The 13,972-nt window shown below is 39.5% G+C and overlaps 1 protein-coding gene across 6 annotated transcripts in view; it reads left to right on the top strand.

The window, feature by feature from the left end:
* Positions 1–13,972, top strand: part of GSAP (gamma-secretase activating protein) — a 115,504-nt gene that overhangs the window by 79,747 nt on the left and 21,785 nt on the right. For all 6 annotated transcript variants that reach the window (XM_077155738.1, XM_077155647.1, XM_077155687.1 and 3 more), the window contains 5 exons: positions 735–817; positions 4,252–4,305; positions 10,977–11,105; positions 11,890–11,948; positions 12,697–12,728. In XM_077155738.1, coding sequence (XP_077011853.1) covers positions 735–817; positions 4,252–4,305; positions 10,977–11,105; positions 11,890–11,948; positions 12,697–12,728 — 357 coding nt within the window. The remainder of the gene's footprint in view (positions 1–734; positions 818–4,251; positions 4,306–10,976; positions 11,106–11,889; positions 11,949–12,696; positions 12,729–13,972) is intronic.

Here is a 13,972-nt window from a genome sequence, read left to right on the forward strand (position 1 = left end):
TAACTCCTTAGCCCAGTTTTTTTAGGCTGGTTCTATATGAAGCAGTGTGCATTAGTCAGGGTTTTTTTAGAGAAATAGAACGAACAGATATCTGTAAATATAAGATTTATAAAAGTGTCTCATGCAACAATGGGAATGCAAGAGTCCAGAATCCACACTGGCAACTCTGATGAAGGGTCTTGGCGAACTCCAAGGAGAGGCTTTCTGGTTGAAGAAGCAGTGAAAATTCTCTCTTCTCTGTTAAAAGTCTTCAGCAGATCAAATCATATTCAACTGATAGGATATCTCATTTGCTGGAGACATGCCCTAAGTTGATCATGGATCTAATCAGCCACAGCTGCAATCAACTGACTGTTGATTTAATACACCAGCCTTCTGGTGTATTAACCAGCCACAAAATATCCTTGCAGCAATGGTCAGGCCACTGCTTGCCTAACCAGGCAACTGGGCATCATCACCTGGCCAAGTTGACACCAGAACCTAATCATTGCATGGTGTAATATCATTTGGGTAGATATAAGTCCCAAATGTATATATATTTTTAAATTATTCTCATTGTCAAAAGTCAGAACCAGAACATTTTAGTTAGGAGATAAAATCATAATGTTCAACCTTTTGAGGGTGAAGGATAAGGCAGTGAAATCTTTTGTGGATTTGTTTTGGTGAATTATAGTGACAACTGCTGCCTTATTATTAAACCGTGTCTTCTATTTTTCTTTCAAAAATCTACTCAGCTTCTTCATATTGGAGCATATATCCAGAGGCAAGCAATATGGATAGACTTTTGCCATATTCCTCACTGCTCACTTGGAATACAGTAAGTTAACGCTTTGTACTGGGTAGACAATTAAAATTGATTTACCGTTGTGAGTCAGTTGTACGATATCTCTATGACAATAACCTAGGTTATGATTTCATTTGTTTTGACTGATAAAACACTGAATTGGAATTTCTGGCACAAAAGAAATAGTGAATCCTTGCTGTCGGCCAAAGATATTCATATATAAACAGTAGAACTGAAAGAGAAGTTATAAGATTTTTGTTACTCTTCCTACTGCCAGGCAGAACTAAACCTGTATTATGTTTAAGTGGTATTTTTATTTTTATATTTTCAGTTACTAGAGTAGATTAGAATATTTTCTTAGGTTTTTATATGTGAGGAAAGGTTGGACCTCTGCAGTTATTCCAATTTGTTCTATTTACTTAGTAGATTAACATATTCATGACCCCTTTTCCCAGCCTCAGAAAGAAATTCTGTAATAACTGTAGAGCTTCAAGATCAGTAAGAGATAATGGGCACAGAGTTTCTGTTTAGGGTGATGAAGAAGTTTTGGTAATGGATGGTGATGATGGTAGCATAACGTTGTAAATGTAATGAATGCCACAGAATTGGACGCTTACACAAATGGCTAAAATGGAAAATTTTATGTTTTATAAATATATTATTACAATAAAAGGAAACACGCAAAAAAACAGAAAACAAGAGAGAAAATAGAAGACTTACACACACACACGCACACACATACATAGATCAGTAAAAGTCAGCAGTCTTAAGCAAACTCATTCCATTCACCCTTTTCTTTCTGCTGTCCAGATTCCCTCCTTTTTAATTCGAAAGTGCTGAACTAAAACATTATTCACTCTCTCTTGAACATGGTGTAGTATACCAAGCTTTGTATAACCAGCAACTGAAAAACATGTATAGTATTAGAACCACAGATGCTTAGTCTTGAAGCAGAGGTTTGCATCAAAAAGTATCTAGAAAATGAAATTTAATTATCTAACCCAACCAGGTATAAAAAAAGATGCACCAGGATAAATTGCGATGCTTCCCATTTTCTATTTAGACTGTATCTAAATGCAGTCCTCAAACAGGAATCTTCCGTGTTTGAGTTACAATGGAAAACAAATGAATTTCTAAATTTATTTGCACAATGGTAATGCTTTCCTTCTTTTTTTATATGTATTTTTATTAACAGAACAAAACAATATACAAACACGAACATTCTTAACATTTGAACAGTCCATACTTGGTGTATAATCAGTGGCTCACAATATCATCACATAGTTGTATATTCATCACCATGATCATTTCTTAGAACATTTGCATCACTCCGGAAAAAGAAATAAAAAGAAAAAAGAAAAAAAACTCATACATACCATACTCTTTATTCCTCCCTCTCACTGACCACTAGTATTTCCATCTACCCAATATATTCTAAACTTTGTTCCCCAGTTTTTTTTAATACCCCTTACCACTCCCTTTCATTGATCACTAGTATTTCAATCTACTCAATTTATTTTAACATTTGTTCCCCCTATTATTTATTTATTTTTAATCCATCTTTTTTACTCATCTGTCCATACCGTCGATAAAAGGAGCATCAGAGACAAGGTTTTCACCACCACACAGGCGGTAGCGCTTTCTTAAACATCTTTTCTCCTGACCTGTTACTGTTACAGTTCATACACTTACAGGCTTCACTGTAGAATTTTAAGCGAAAGACCTGAGCGTGTTCCTTCTCCAGGCCCCCATTTTTTAAAAGAACAACTGTGAATATAAATGCAGATTCTGTGGTCAAGTTCAGGAAGTTTGCAGGTTAAACCACCCTGGAGGAAATGAACATCTCAGTTTCCTTCCCTCACCACCGCCGCTGTTGTCCTCCAGTGTGTTAAAACCGTTCCGAGGTTGTGTGAAAGATGGAGCCCGGGCTATGTGGAGGCTGCATGTGTGTATCATCTTGGCGGGACCACTCGTTTTTGCATTTTTGCATCTCTCATGATTTTGTGGGGGCAGAGAAGCTGTCGTGGACATATACAGAGTGGCAGGAGTCCTGTTGAGAACTCCAGTTAAAAAACAAACCCATTTATAACTACCAAGCATGGCGTTTAGTTCAGGATTTACATGTAGGTTTAAAATTTTTGTGGTTGGAGGAGATCGCCCTAAAATCTCTTCCAATCCTGAAATTCTATGGTTTTATGCTTATCCATAGCAATGATGTAAATCTCTTACTTTCCTTTTCAAATGCTCTTAATGCTATACCTTTAACACTTAACCACAATAAAAAACATTAGTTTCACACTTCTGTATGGAGACAGATCATTTTTGTAAATAACTGAATTGGATTTTTTAAGATAATAGAAAGTGTGGTGTTCTTACAATAGATAAATATAACCCTAAATTATGTTTTACAAACAACTAGCCTTTTGTAATTAAAAAGAAATGCTGTTCATAACTTAAGCTGTAGCGATTTTTTAATGCTTTTTTGAAGTGTCTTCTGAGGCTGAGTAGTGAGAAGTGAAGCACATAATAGATTCTTATCACAGATTTTCTGTCACACTGATGTGCTTGAATGTTCTGGAAATTTATTTCTCAATCATTGTGATGCCCCTTTTCACAGGAGAATATCAGTAAAATTTGTGTGATTTATGTTCTAAACAAATAGTTTTTATTTCTACATAGCACCTTCTAAATTATTTTCTGGTATATCTCCTTTTTTTAGGTAATAAAGTTGAATTGACTAGAGGAGAAGCTAATATATAATTAACATAAAAGTACACTTTTCTAAATATCAGTGAATAAAGGGCAGTTTGGAAGTTTATCCTTTTATTTGGATTTCTATTGTAAGTGCTCATGAGTTAGCAGAATGTTATCATTTGAACTTCCTGATGTGAACTGCACATTTGCCACGGTGCTAGTGCTGAATTAAACTATCAGCACTGGGATAAGAACTGGGAGCGCTTATTGCTGAAATTATCGTGGACAATGCGGTGCAGAAAAAATTTCCACTAAAGTCATGCAAGAATCCCATTAGCCTTGGTTCTTCCCAGGGAAGCAGAGGCCACCTATATTACATATATGTGAAGGGAAGGAGAGGGAGGAAGACATACAATGGAACATTTTTCCTTATTACTACATTTGGTGATACCAACATAATCTGCTGCATTTGTCCTTAAATGGAGATGTGTAAAAAAACATGCTGTTTGTTCTGTATTTCGTCATAAAAGTCTTTTTCTTTACTTTAGAGAGTCTGTCAATTATTATAATCATGACTCTAAAAAATATTTTCTTTCCCCAGGCAAGAGATAGATTATGCTCACTATTGTTTATATACCCCAGAGTTTATTTAAAGTAGTGGTTAGCAAACCAGAGAGAATGTGAATTGCCGTCAGCTTCTATCTGTGGGGAAAATACTTCCCGAAGTCTTGATTTGATACATTTAGCAGTCATGTGTGTGTGTTTTTCTATAGGAAATTCCTGGAATAACCCTTGTGACGGAAGAGATCGCATTGCCTCTTTTGAAGGTAAGTCCCTCACGGTGAGAGAGAACAGCACAGACACTTCTACCTCGCCATGGTGCTAAACCTCTGCTGCCCTGAGCATTGTCAGTTCCGGAAGGAGATGGGAAACTCTCAGCGGAGGATGGGAGTAAAGGGTAGGGGCCAGTTCTCGAGAGAATCCTTCCTAAGTGGTTGAGTAGCCATAGTGTATGATATACGGCAAGTCTTAGGAATGCTCTTTGCAGAGGGAAGTTTTCTGAAGATAGGATAGATTGCAGGACTAATTTAAACCATGCAGAACAAGTACTTGGTATTGCGCCTCATACCTGTATGTAGGGTTTCTGATCTTAAAACCATTACAGAACCTGAGTTGGGACTATCTAATTGCCTCCAGCTTGTAAGATCAGCTTTTCTATTTCTCAAGAATGACTTGCAGTGGCTCATGGTAAGGTCTCCATCAAGATTTTGTACGCCTCCTTCCTGCCCTGGAAGCTGAAGCTATTAATGTCTCCTTTCTGCAGTCTGGTAGTTTCAGAAGAGTTTCGAGTACAATAGGGAGAATGGGGTGGGGTGAGGTGAGTAGCAAAGAATACATATATAGTTGAAATCAGGGGAGTATTTTAGCATTGCTTCCTTGAGGTTCCTTTGTTGTTTTTGGCATCCCTCCTATTAGTTATAGCACGGTGTGTACTGGGAAATCTCAACTCTTGGCAGCCCGCGGCTCACTGTGTTGGCTTTTGCTTAAGTTTGGTTCGCTTGGACATATGCACGGCAGGCCGGGCCTGGGCAGCTGGGGGAAGGCTGTGGACGTTTGAGGTCATGGGGATGCATTGGAGATGAGAAAGCACGACTGGGTTTTGGTCCTAAGAGGGCCCTGAAGGATAAGATGACAAGCTGTGCTTTCAGGCAGAGTGTGGAGCCCTATGAAACACTGTAAGGCAGGAAGGTGAGGGGGTATTAACAGTTTAAAATGTTCTTATTAAGAGACTCCATCCTTTCATTTCATTGTTTCTGCCTCAACCACTACCCCTGTGAAACCCACAATGAGTTTAGTGGGTTAGCAGATTAGTGAAGGCTATTTTAAAAGAAGGAAATGTCATCCACAATTCTACAGTTCCTAGCACACCAACTGTCTCGTTTCCTCCATTTCCTTTTGGTTTTTGTCATAGATATGCATGTTTTACCCAGTAGTAATCACAATCTAGAGCTAGGTTTTAAAGATTACAAATTATAATATTATATCATAAACCCCTTTTAATGCTGCTACACAGACATATAATTATGAATTCTAACAACTCTATGGGGTTCCGCTTTACTTAATCAATCTCTAATTGTTGGACATTTTGTTTGTCCCCAGCTCCCATTTTTAAATTTTATGATAGAAAAGTAATGTTGCAGCGAATATTTCTGTACACGAAGCTTTTCTTTTGATTTATTCCCTGAAGGATAAATGCCCAGGAGTATCACTGGGTGAGAGGCCTGCCCTTTAATTCTTACTACCAAACTGATATTCAAAAAAATTGTGATACTTTATACTACTACAAGAGATTTATGAGAGGCTTAATAACATTGTGCATTTTAATTAAAAAACAGATATGTGTTTAAGAAGTGGTGGGAAGGTCCACCTAAGCTTTTCACCCATAGACTTTTTCTAAGAATATGGTTTGCTTTGCATAGGGACAAAGTTGCTTTTTCTCCCCCCACTCTCTGCTTTGTTTTGTGGGGGGTAAGTGACTTGTTTTTGTGTCCTCCACTTACTTATTTCCCTTGACATTCCTTGCCTCCTCTTTTTATCTTCTCCCTTAAGTATCTTTAGCATTTGGCCCTGCAGACCCTTGTTTCCCATGGACAGTTCCTGATCATGCCTGGGAGCTCTTTGGTGGCTTCACATGTGTCTCTGTGCTACTGGGAGGTGTTACCTGTGTGAGTGTGAAGAGCTGAAGATCTTTCCACAGCCATCTCCATACAGACATGTGGACATGAACCAGCAGAGAAGGCAAGAGGTGTCCTGCTAGGCCGTGCCTTGTGCCCTGGAGGGGATTTACTGTTTTTGGTTTGACCAGCATTACTCTACCTCCACTCTGTCTCACCGCAGGAGACTGATCAGGCCACCTGGCCCCAGGATCTCTCATTTGTTTCCTGTTTCTGCTTCCATCATACCACTCACTATAAGCTGCTGTCTTTACCTCTGGCCTCCTTCTTCTACCGCAAGTCCCAGCTCAATTATTTTATGAGGGACCTGTTTGAAATGGCACGTCCCACCCTCTACTCATAGGGACCCTCCCCATCTGTGACGTAGCTGTTTGCCATGCTTAGCTGATGGCAGTTGTCCCTTGACACCTACGAGCTGACTCGCTAGTTACTTTTAGAATGTGTGCTTGCTGCCAGGCTTTTTCCGTAAAGGCCAGCAGGGGCCTTGTTTATTCTGACTGCATTTTGCATTTGCCTCCCATTCCCCTTGACTCCTTGATAAGGAGTCAGGTCAGGGATAGGCAAAATGAAGCTAGAAATGCGCTTTCCTCCTCCTTACTCTGCAAATAATTTTAGTGTGAAGTGAAGCACTTTACAAGTGTCTAATATATTAAAATGTTAGAATGCATAAACCAGCTACATTAGAAGATTGTCACCTGAAAGGTAAAAGGGTTCCTCACTATTTTATAAAACAGTTTCCCAAAGCATTTAAAAAATTAAACAGAAAGTACATTGAAACCTATTTCCTAGGAGTAGTTTCATTCTTTTGTAAAGTTATGAGTTGCCATAGAAAAAGGGCCGGCTTTTATAAAAGATTAAAGTGTCTATGATTTAAAAATTATCCAGCCACAGAAAACATATAAGGATTAGGAAAACAAACAAACAATGGAAACAATAAATTACCTGACTATAAAGATAACAGTTGAAAGAGCATGCCATGAATGGAGAAGTAGGCTATTTGTACCAAACTATTTTCAGATGCCTTTAGTGTATTTAATCACTTGTTAAGAGATTATTAATTATCTGACTGAGAGACTGGGAAGGCCAGAAAGACTTAAATCCCCTTCCCACCTTTGGCCATTCAGAAGTGAAGGTGATGCTGTGTCTGTCGGGCCTCATGCGCCTGAGCACCTGGGAAAAGGGTAAGTGATTCCTGTGCTCTTCTGCATTCAGAGACTTGTTTTATGCTTGTTCACTTAAAAAGTGAACAATATAATAGCTTACAAGTTTTTAAAACTATAATTGCTGCTTTGACAAAGATGGAGCATCATTGGAAGTGATGCCAGTGTTCAATTTGTACATATATTTTCCAAGACAGCGAGTTATGGTGAGTTCAGTTTCTATTGCAGATGTAATTTTATGATGCTGCAAACAAACACTAGTTGTTAGAAACAGGGCATCAAGCTGGCAAATTTATTTCTGCCATGTCTGTGGAGATGAGGCTAACTTTGGTCTACTTTCCAGATGATAACATTGAGGAATGGAAGAGGGGCAAAGATTGTTGTCTTTGTTTCTCTTCTCCAACCCCCTAGGCTGGGCTGTTCCTATTCATAGTTTTGGTTGAAGACATGATGTTTAATTCTTAAGGTTCAGAGGAGGGAAATATTTTAGCATTGGCTTTCTCAGGGTTTATGCTGATTGTGAGATGAAATAGTTTAGAACCATATTCAGTGATTTTATTTCTTACAATCCACTCTATTAAAAATGGCTAATAGAACTACCTACCTGGGCAAAGAGGGATTTGTGTTTGCGTGTGCCATGTAGGAGAAGAGGAGATTGTCCGTTTACAAACAGGAGGGTGCACTCTTACAGCACACACTCCCTTTGTGTACACATTCACGAGTTCAAAGGCGTTGGACCTGTGCATAATGGACGTCCATTTCCAAGACCACCTTGGCTTAGTCTGGTGCCTTGCTAGCTTTATGTGCACATAGGCATTTTCTGTTTTAGTCTGTGCTGGAGATGGTGGATTTCTGTGTTTCTCTGGGCTGGTAGTAAAAGCTGATCCTTAGATGGGATCCACTGAAGAACCAAATTGGATTGATGCTTTAGCTCTGCTAGCTCAACCCTGGCACACAGAGTAAAGGGTTCTCTCCAAGTCGGCTTCTTCCCCTTTAAGAAGATGTGGCTAATCATCAGAAGCAGGACCAAAGCCAGCAGACCTTTCAGAAATGAAAGGCAGATGTTTTTTCCTGGCAGTAATTTGCAGATGAGAGAGTGCCACAGTGCCTTTTTTTTTTTCTGGCAATTCAAAGCTTAAATGGGAAACAGTCCTTTGATGTAATCCTTTGGTTCTTTTGTTAATTAATATATGTAATGGACGGCTTTTGGTAATTGTTCCATGTCATCCTAAGAGACAAAATGAGATTATTTCTGAATAACAGACTTGGAATAATTTTCCTTATTTCAAAATCAAAATTTAAAACTCCCTTTGGTGCAGAAAAATGTTCCTGGGTTATTTCTTCAGGATCTGATTTCTTCTAACACCAGGAATCTCCCAGAAGTAGCTAAAAGCCATGAGTATGGTTCTTGTAAAGCATTATTTGTATATCATTATTTGAGCATTACGAGCTCTTTTCAAGTAACTGACAATATGTTTCTTGGGCTGTTGTGGCTTCCACCTTGCACTGTGGTTGTTCCCTGAGAAGTTCTGAGTTCCACAGCTGCTACTTGATGATTCAGAGGAATAGATTTCTGTGCTCCTAGGGCCAGCCCTGGGTATTAGGGGTGAAATGGTGTGCCTTCGGCTGTTAGCATATGAATAGTGCAGATTTATACCACCCCCTTCCCATATTAGGTACAACATCTGCAATTTTACCTTGGAGCTACTTTTATCCTCTGAGTTAACATGCTGGCGTTAACTTGACATTACATTCCTTCTCAGATCCGCCCTAACCGCCTTTGTAACTTTATCTCCTATATTACAACACAGTCACAAGTCTTCAATAGGGCTGGTTCTTTATCAGCATTTAAACCACAACTGTAGATAGAGTAAAATGTTTGAGGGTGGGAAGGAGACCCAGATTACTTGAGCATGCTCAAGTGGTGTTCTTAGCCCTGGCTGAACGTTAGGATCACCTGGGGAATTTAAAAAAATCACCAGTTTCAGGTCACACCCCAGACCAGTTAAATCTCTAGGGAATGAGACTCAGACATCAGTTTTTAAAAGTGGTCCTTCCCTCTCCATGTTGTCCTTGACACAGGCTGCTGGCATACCGTGAGACCCCCATGGCAACAGTTAATATCTCAGCTGACCACTAGATGGCACTACAACCCCAGTCAGTTCTCTTATTTTTTGGCACTAGCGTGCCTGAGCCCAGATGTAGGATAGCAAGAAAACTGTAGTGAATTCCTGTCGTAGACCTGATACTGCCAAATGTCTGCAGGGTTTGTTTTAATTATGGGTTTTTTTTTTCAGTACAAGGCCAAGGGATGGAAAAAAGATACATTTATTATAAACAAATGGAAAAGGAAAGAACAGATGAGTGAGGCAGGTCAAGTGAGGAGTGAGACCTAACTCCTGTGTCCCTATTTCCCCTAGAAATGAAATTTTCTTGGAAAAAGATGTTCCTGTCTCTGGGAAGGGGATGATAGATGGAGGGTGTGTCAGGCTTTTAAAACAGCAAATCGTAATATTATTATGTAACTCACTTTATTGATACTCCAAAATCCATTTCTAATAAATTGTGACTGTCCTTTCAATAGGGATTTTTTTGTATAATGTGATATTAAATTACTATAAAATATCCATTCAGAGAGAAGAGAGGAGGGAGAGTCACTTTTATTGAGTACTGACTATACAAAATATTAAGCACTGCATGGACCTCCCCAGTGTTATTTAACATACATGCATTTTTCTTGATTGAGGGATATTTTATTCAGGTGCTCTTTTTTCCCTTGCAGTGAAGCCAAGTCTGTCATTCCAGGAGGCATTAGCTCACTTGTTTCATGGGCACGCATTGCACCCCAGGCTCCAGACAAATCTTTTATAATATATATATTTTGGCAAGAAAGCATGTATTGTAAATCTGTCTTCATTGATAAAACAATTTGTGTCAGTTATATCCTCCAATATTAAAAATGCATTAACATTGCATTTTATTTAGTTTAAATGAATATAACAGATACATTGTTGCTTCAGGATAGTACAATTATATCAATAATTCAAAGACCTAGGTAGAATGCCATCTACCTTCTGTTTTGGAGTACTTTATGATTGAATGTGAAACTAGTTTATTTCACCTTTTTGATTCCTAGGTTTTGAAAAATATTTGAAGTAAATAAGCTTAGTGAGAAAGTAATCCTACTCCATGTGCCCCAAACTTTAGAAACATTCTCTGATTTATCCTGGTGCTACTAACACAACTTAACTCAGAAAAATGGCTTATTGGGGAATAAATGACTTGAGGTGTTTAATATAGGCTTTCTGGCTTTGCCTTAACCCAGGGGGTGATCCTGGGTTTGGGAAGTGAGCAATGATTCTCTCTGCTGTAGAAGGGCAGAAAACAAAGTGCAGAAGGCAAGATGCTTTAGTCTCCCTATTTTAGAATTCTATTGGACTAGAATGCCATCCTTCTTGAAAAATATTGACTCAGAAATGCTGCCATGTAAGAGCTGTGGAAATAAGGTGGACCCAGTTCTCCACAAGGCTGGTGTGATCCTTACTAGGTAGTTTGGATCACTGGCTTGTTTCTCAAGATCACTGATGTTTTTGTCTCCTGCAGGTGCACAGCTTTAAGGGCTACTGGGAAAAACTGAACTCCAACCTGGAATATGTTAAGTATGCCAAGCCATACTTACACTTCAACAACAGCATGATCAGGAAGGAGTGGCATAGCCTCATCTCGGAAGAGGTAGGCATGAATTAGTTTGGCCTCCAGAGAGTGATTCTGACTTAGAACAAAGCAAGGGGTGAAAGTACAGTGTGTCAGATTAGTGATCCTTTTAAATCTAACATGCTTTACATTCGCAGCATGGTTCCCAATTATTATCAGCTGTTTTTGCATTACAGCCACTGATCTCGCAGTAGGCAGAGAGGGCCACTTCTAGGATCTCTATTCTCCCGAGGAGGAAACTGAAGTGCAGAGAGGTTAAGGGACACATTGCACATTCATAGTAGCAGTAGGATTAATATCCAGGTCTTGAATGTGTTTTTGCATTACTTGTATAATTAAAAATTGATTTTAAAAAATCAAGGTGTTTTCAAATTACTGGTTGCCAAGGGTTAAGGATAGTGGAGGGAGAAGGGGATAAAGGATAGCACAGGAGAGATCTTCATGGTGATGGATTCATTCCGTATTTTTACTATGGTGGTAATTACAGGAATCTACATAGGTTATAAAATGATAGAAATATACACATACACTGTACCAATGTCAATTTTCTGATATTGTTGTACACTTATGTAAGATTGGAGTAGACTGGAGTGAAGAGTACATGGGACGTCTCTGTGCTATCTTCTGTGAATCTGTAATTGTTTCAGAATAGAAAGTTTCTAAATAAAAAAAATCTAGGTATCCTGATTATTTGGAGGTATTTCTTCTTTTGGTAACTCTTAAATATATTGCATCATGTCCTTGCTGTGAAAAGTGTCACCCACAAAACCCTCACCTCTCTCACCTGACATCTTATTCCTAGAAATCAGGAAAAAGAAGGTCCGTTGCATATATGAAGAATATTCTTGGAAATGCAATAAAGTAAGTAAAATTAAGTTATTGTATCTGTAAAATGTTTATCATTTACAATTACCTTGTTGGCTACTCTGCCTTTAAAGAAGGAGCTTATTTTTGCTGTTTATCTTGTACAAAATGATATTGTCCGCTTAATGAGTGCAGTCACCATTGCTGTATTCTGAAGTTGGCATCTGTCATCTTGAGGGATTGTAGTGTGTGTGTGCATATGTGTGTACTCACACCTAGGGGGTGTTAAACCTATATGTTAAACCTCATAGCCTTCCATCCTAGAAGGGATAATCTATAATGCATAGTAGTAAAGAAAGCTCTTTATAATTGAGAATTTTTTCAGGGGGAGGAGGGGGAGCAGTAGGTTAGTTTCACAAAGTGTTAGAGGGCTGGCGAGCTTGCTCTTATTTTGAAAGCACATTTCTGGATAGATGAGTCATCTCCGAAGGCTAAAGTACAGGCTCCATTCCAACCTCTGTTCTATTTTTCTGTTCCCATTATTTCCAAAAACTGAGAGCTGCAATTGTTCTAAATTATTGCCATTGTTTGCACTAAAGGGTTTTGAGATTTTATAATTGCCTGATGTAGCTTTTGCCAAGTTGATCAAAGTTTTTGAGGTTTTCAGCAGCCTTCAGACAGTTTCTGCATTGGTTTTAGAGGTGTTTAAAAGAGGGTATCTTTGATAAAGATGTGGTTTTAGAATTCTTTTTTTTCTGTTAAACAATGCTTCCTGTGCGAGTAACATTGGCTAATTTCTTTGTAGGGTGATTTCTAACCTAGAAGCAAGGAATTTGGGTAAGAAAAGACCTGCAATATAACCTTCTGGATTTCAGTTTTGTTTGTTTTTGTTGTTTAGCACTGTTCTTACCACTGTGGGTTGGGGAAAAAATCACCATAGTGTAGTAAAAGTAGCACCTTTTAATATCTTCCTGTTAAAGGAGCCACACATGTCATGTCAGTCTCGGAACTGGGACTTCAGGGACAGCTGGCTGGAAGAGGCCCTGGGTGGTGGCCAACTGGTTTTAATTATTTCTGCTTGTAGAATGTGCCCTCTGTACTCAGGGAGTGCATTTTGGCAATTCTTTTGGCTTGGGGTTTCTCTCCAGCTGCCTGACCATTCATGTCTATTTGACTTGCATGTTCCTTTTCTTTTGGTTAAAATTGGGCAGGCATCAGGCTACAAAGGTAAGGAGGCTCTGGGTAAACAGAATGGTCATGGGGAAGGGCATAGATTTGGGAGTTGAACAGAATTGGGCTTAAGTCCCAGCTCTGCCGCATGTTAACTGTTTACTCAGTTTATCCATTTTGAGTTTTGTCCTCCTCAAGGCCAGAGTGAAGAGAAAATACGAACCAATGGGACAGTGTCTGCAGCACCCAGCCCGCTGTTGTTATCACAGCTGCTTTATCAATCACATAATTTCACAACAAAGCACCAGCTATTATATATAGTATATAGCCCCAGGGTGCAGAAGGGACTGTAGTGGGGGGGGTCTAGGTTAGGAGTGGGGATGGCTGGGAGAGGGGAGTTAGCAGAAGGGTCTTCCCAAAGCAGGTGACAGATGAGCCAAGTCCTTTTCCAGATGAGACTGGGGGAAAGGGTACTCAGCATATTCAGGCACAAGCCTTTTTATGGTTCTTGTCAGTGGAAACCCAGTGTCTTTCATGCCTCATAAAGGTCTTCATTTTATGCCCCCATTAAAAAGCTGTTGCTTTTATTTCCCACCTCTGTTTTGTGGTTTTGTATGTTTTACATGTATGTCAGGGGATCATGATGGAAATTATTTTCCATCGTGCATCACTGCACATTTCTGCGGCAGTACACACAGCCACACAGGAGCCATGATGGGGAGCTAGCCTTCCTGCACATGCCGATAGAACGTGGCCTCCCTGAACGGCCCCTGGGGAACCAGCCTCTATTGGTTGGTTGTCAGTGTTACCAGGCCCATGCCTGCAGTTGGGGTTCTGCCCCTGTCACCCAGCAGGAGCAGTGCACATGAGGCCTACCCCCTGGACAGGGCCATGGATGTGTGTGATTTGGG

The sequence above is a fragment of the Tamandua tetradactyla genome, chromosome 1 (genome assembly GCF_023851605.1).
Source record: "Tamandua tetradactyla isolate mTamTet1 chromosome 1, mTamTet1.pri, whole genome shotgun sequence".
Classification (NCBI taxonomy): Eukaryota; Metazoa; Chordata; class Mammalia; order Pilosa; family Myrmecophagidae; genus Tamandua; species Tamandua tetradactyla.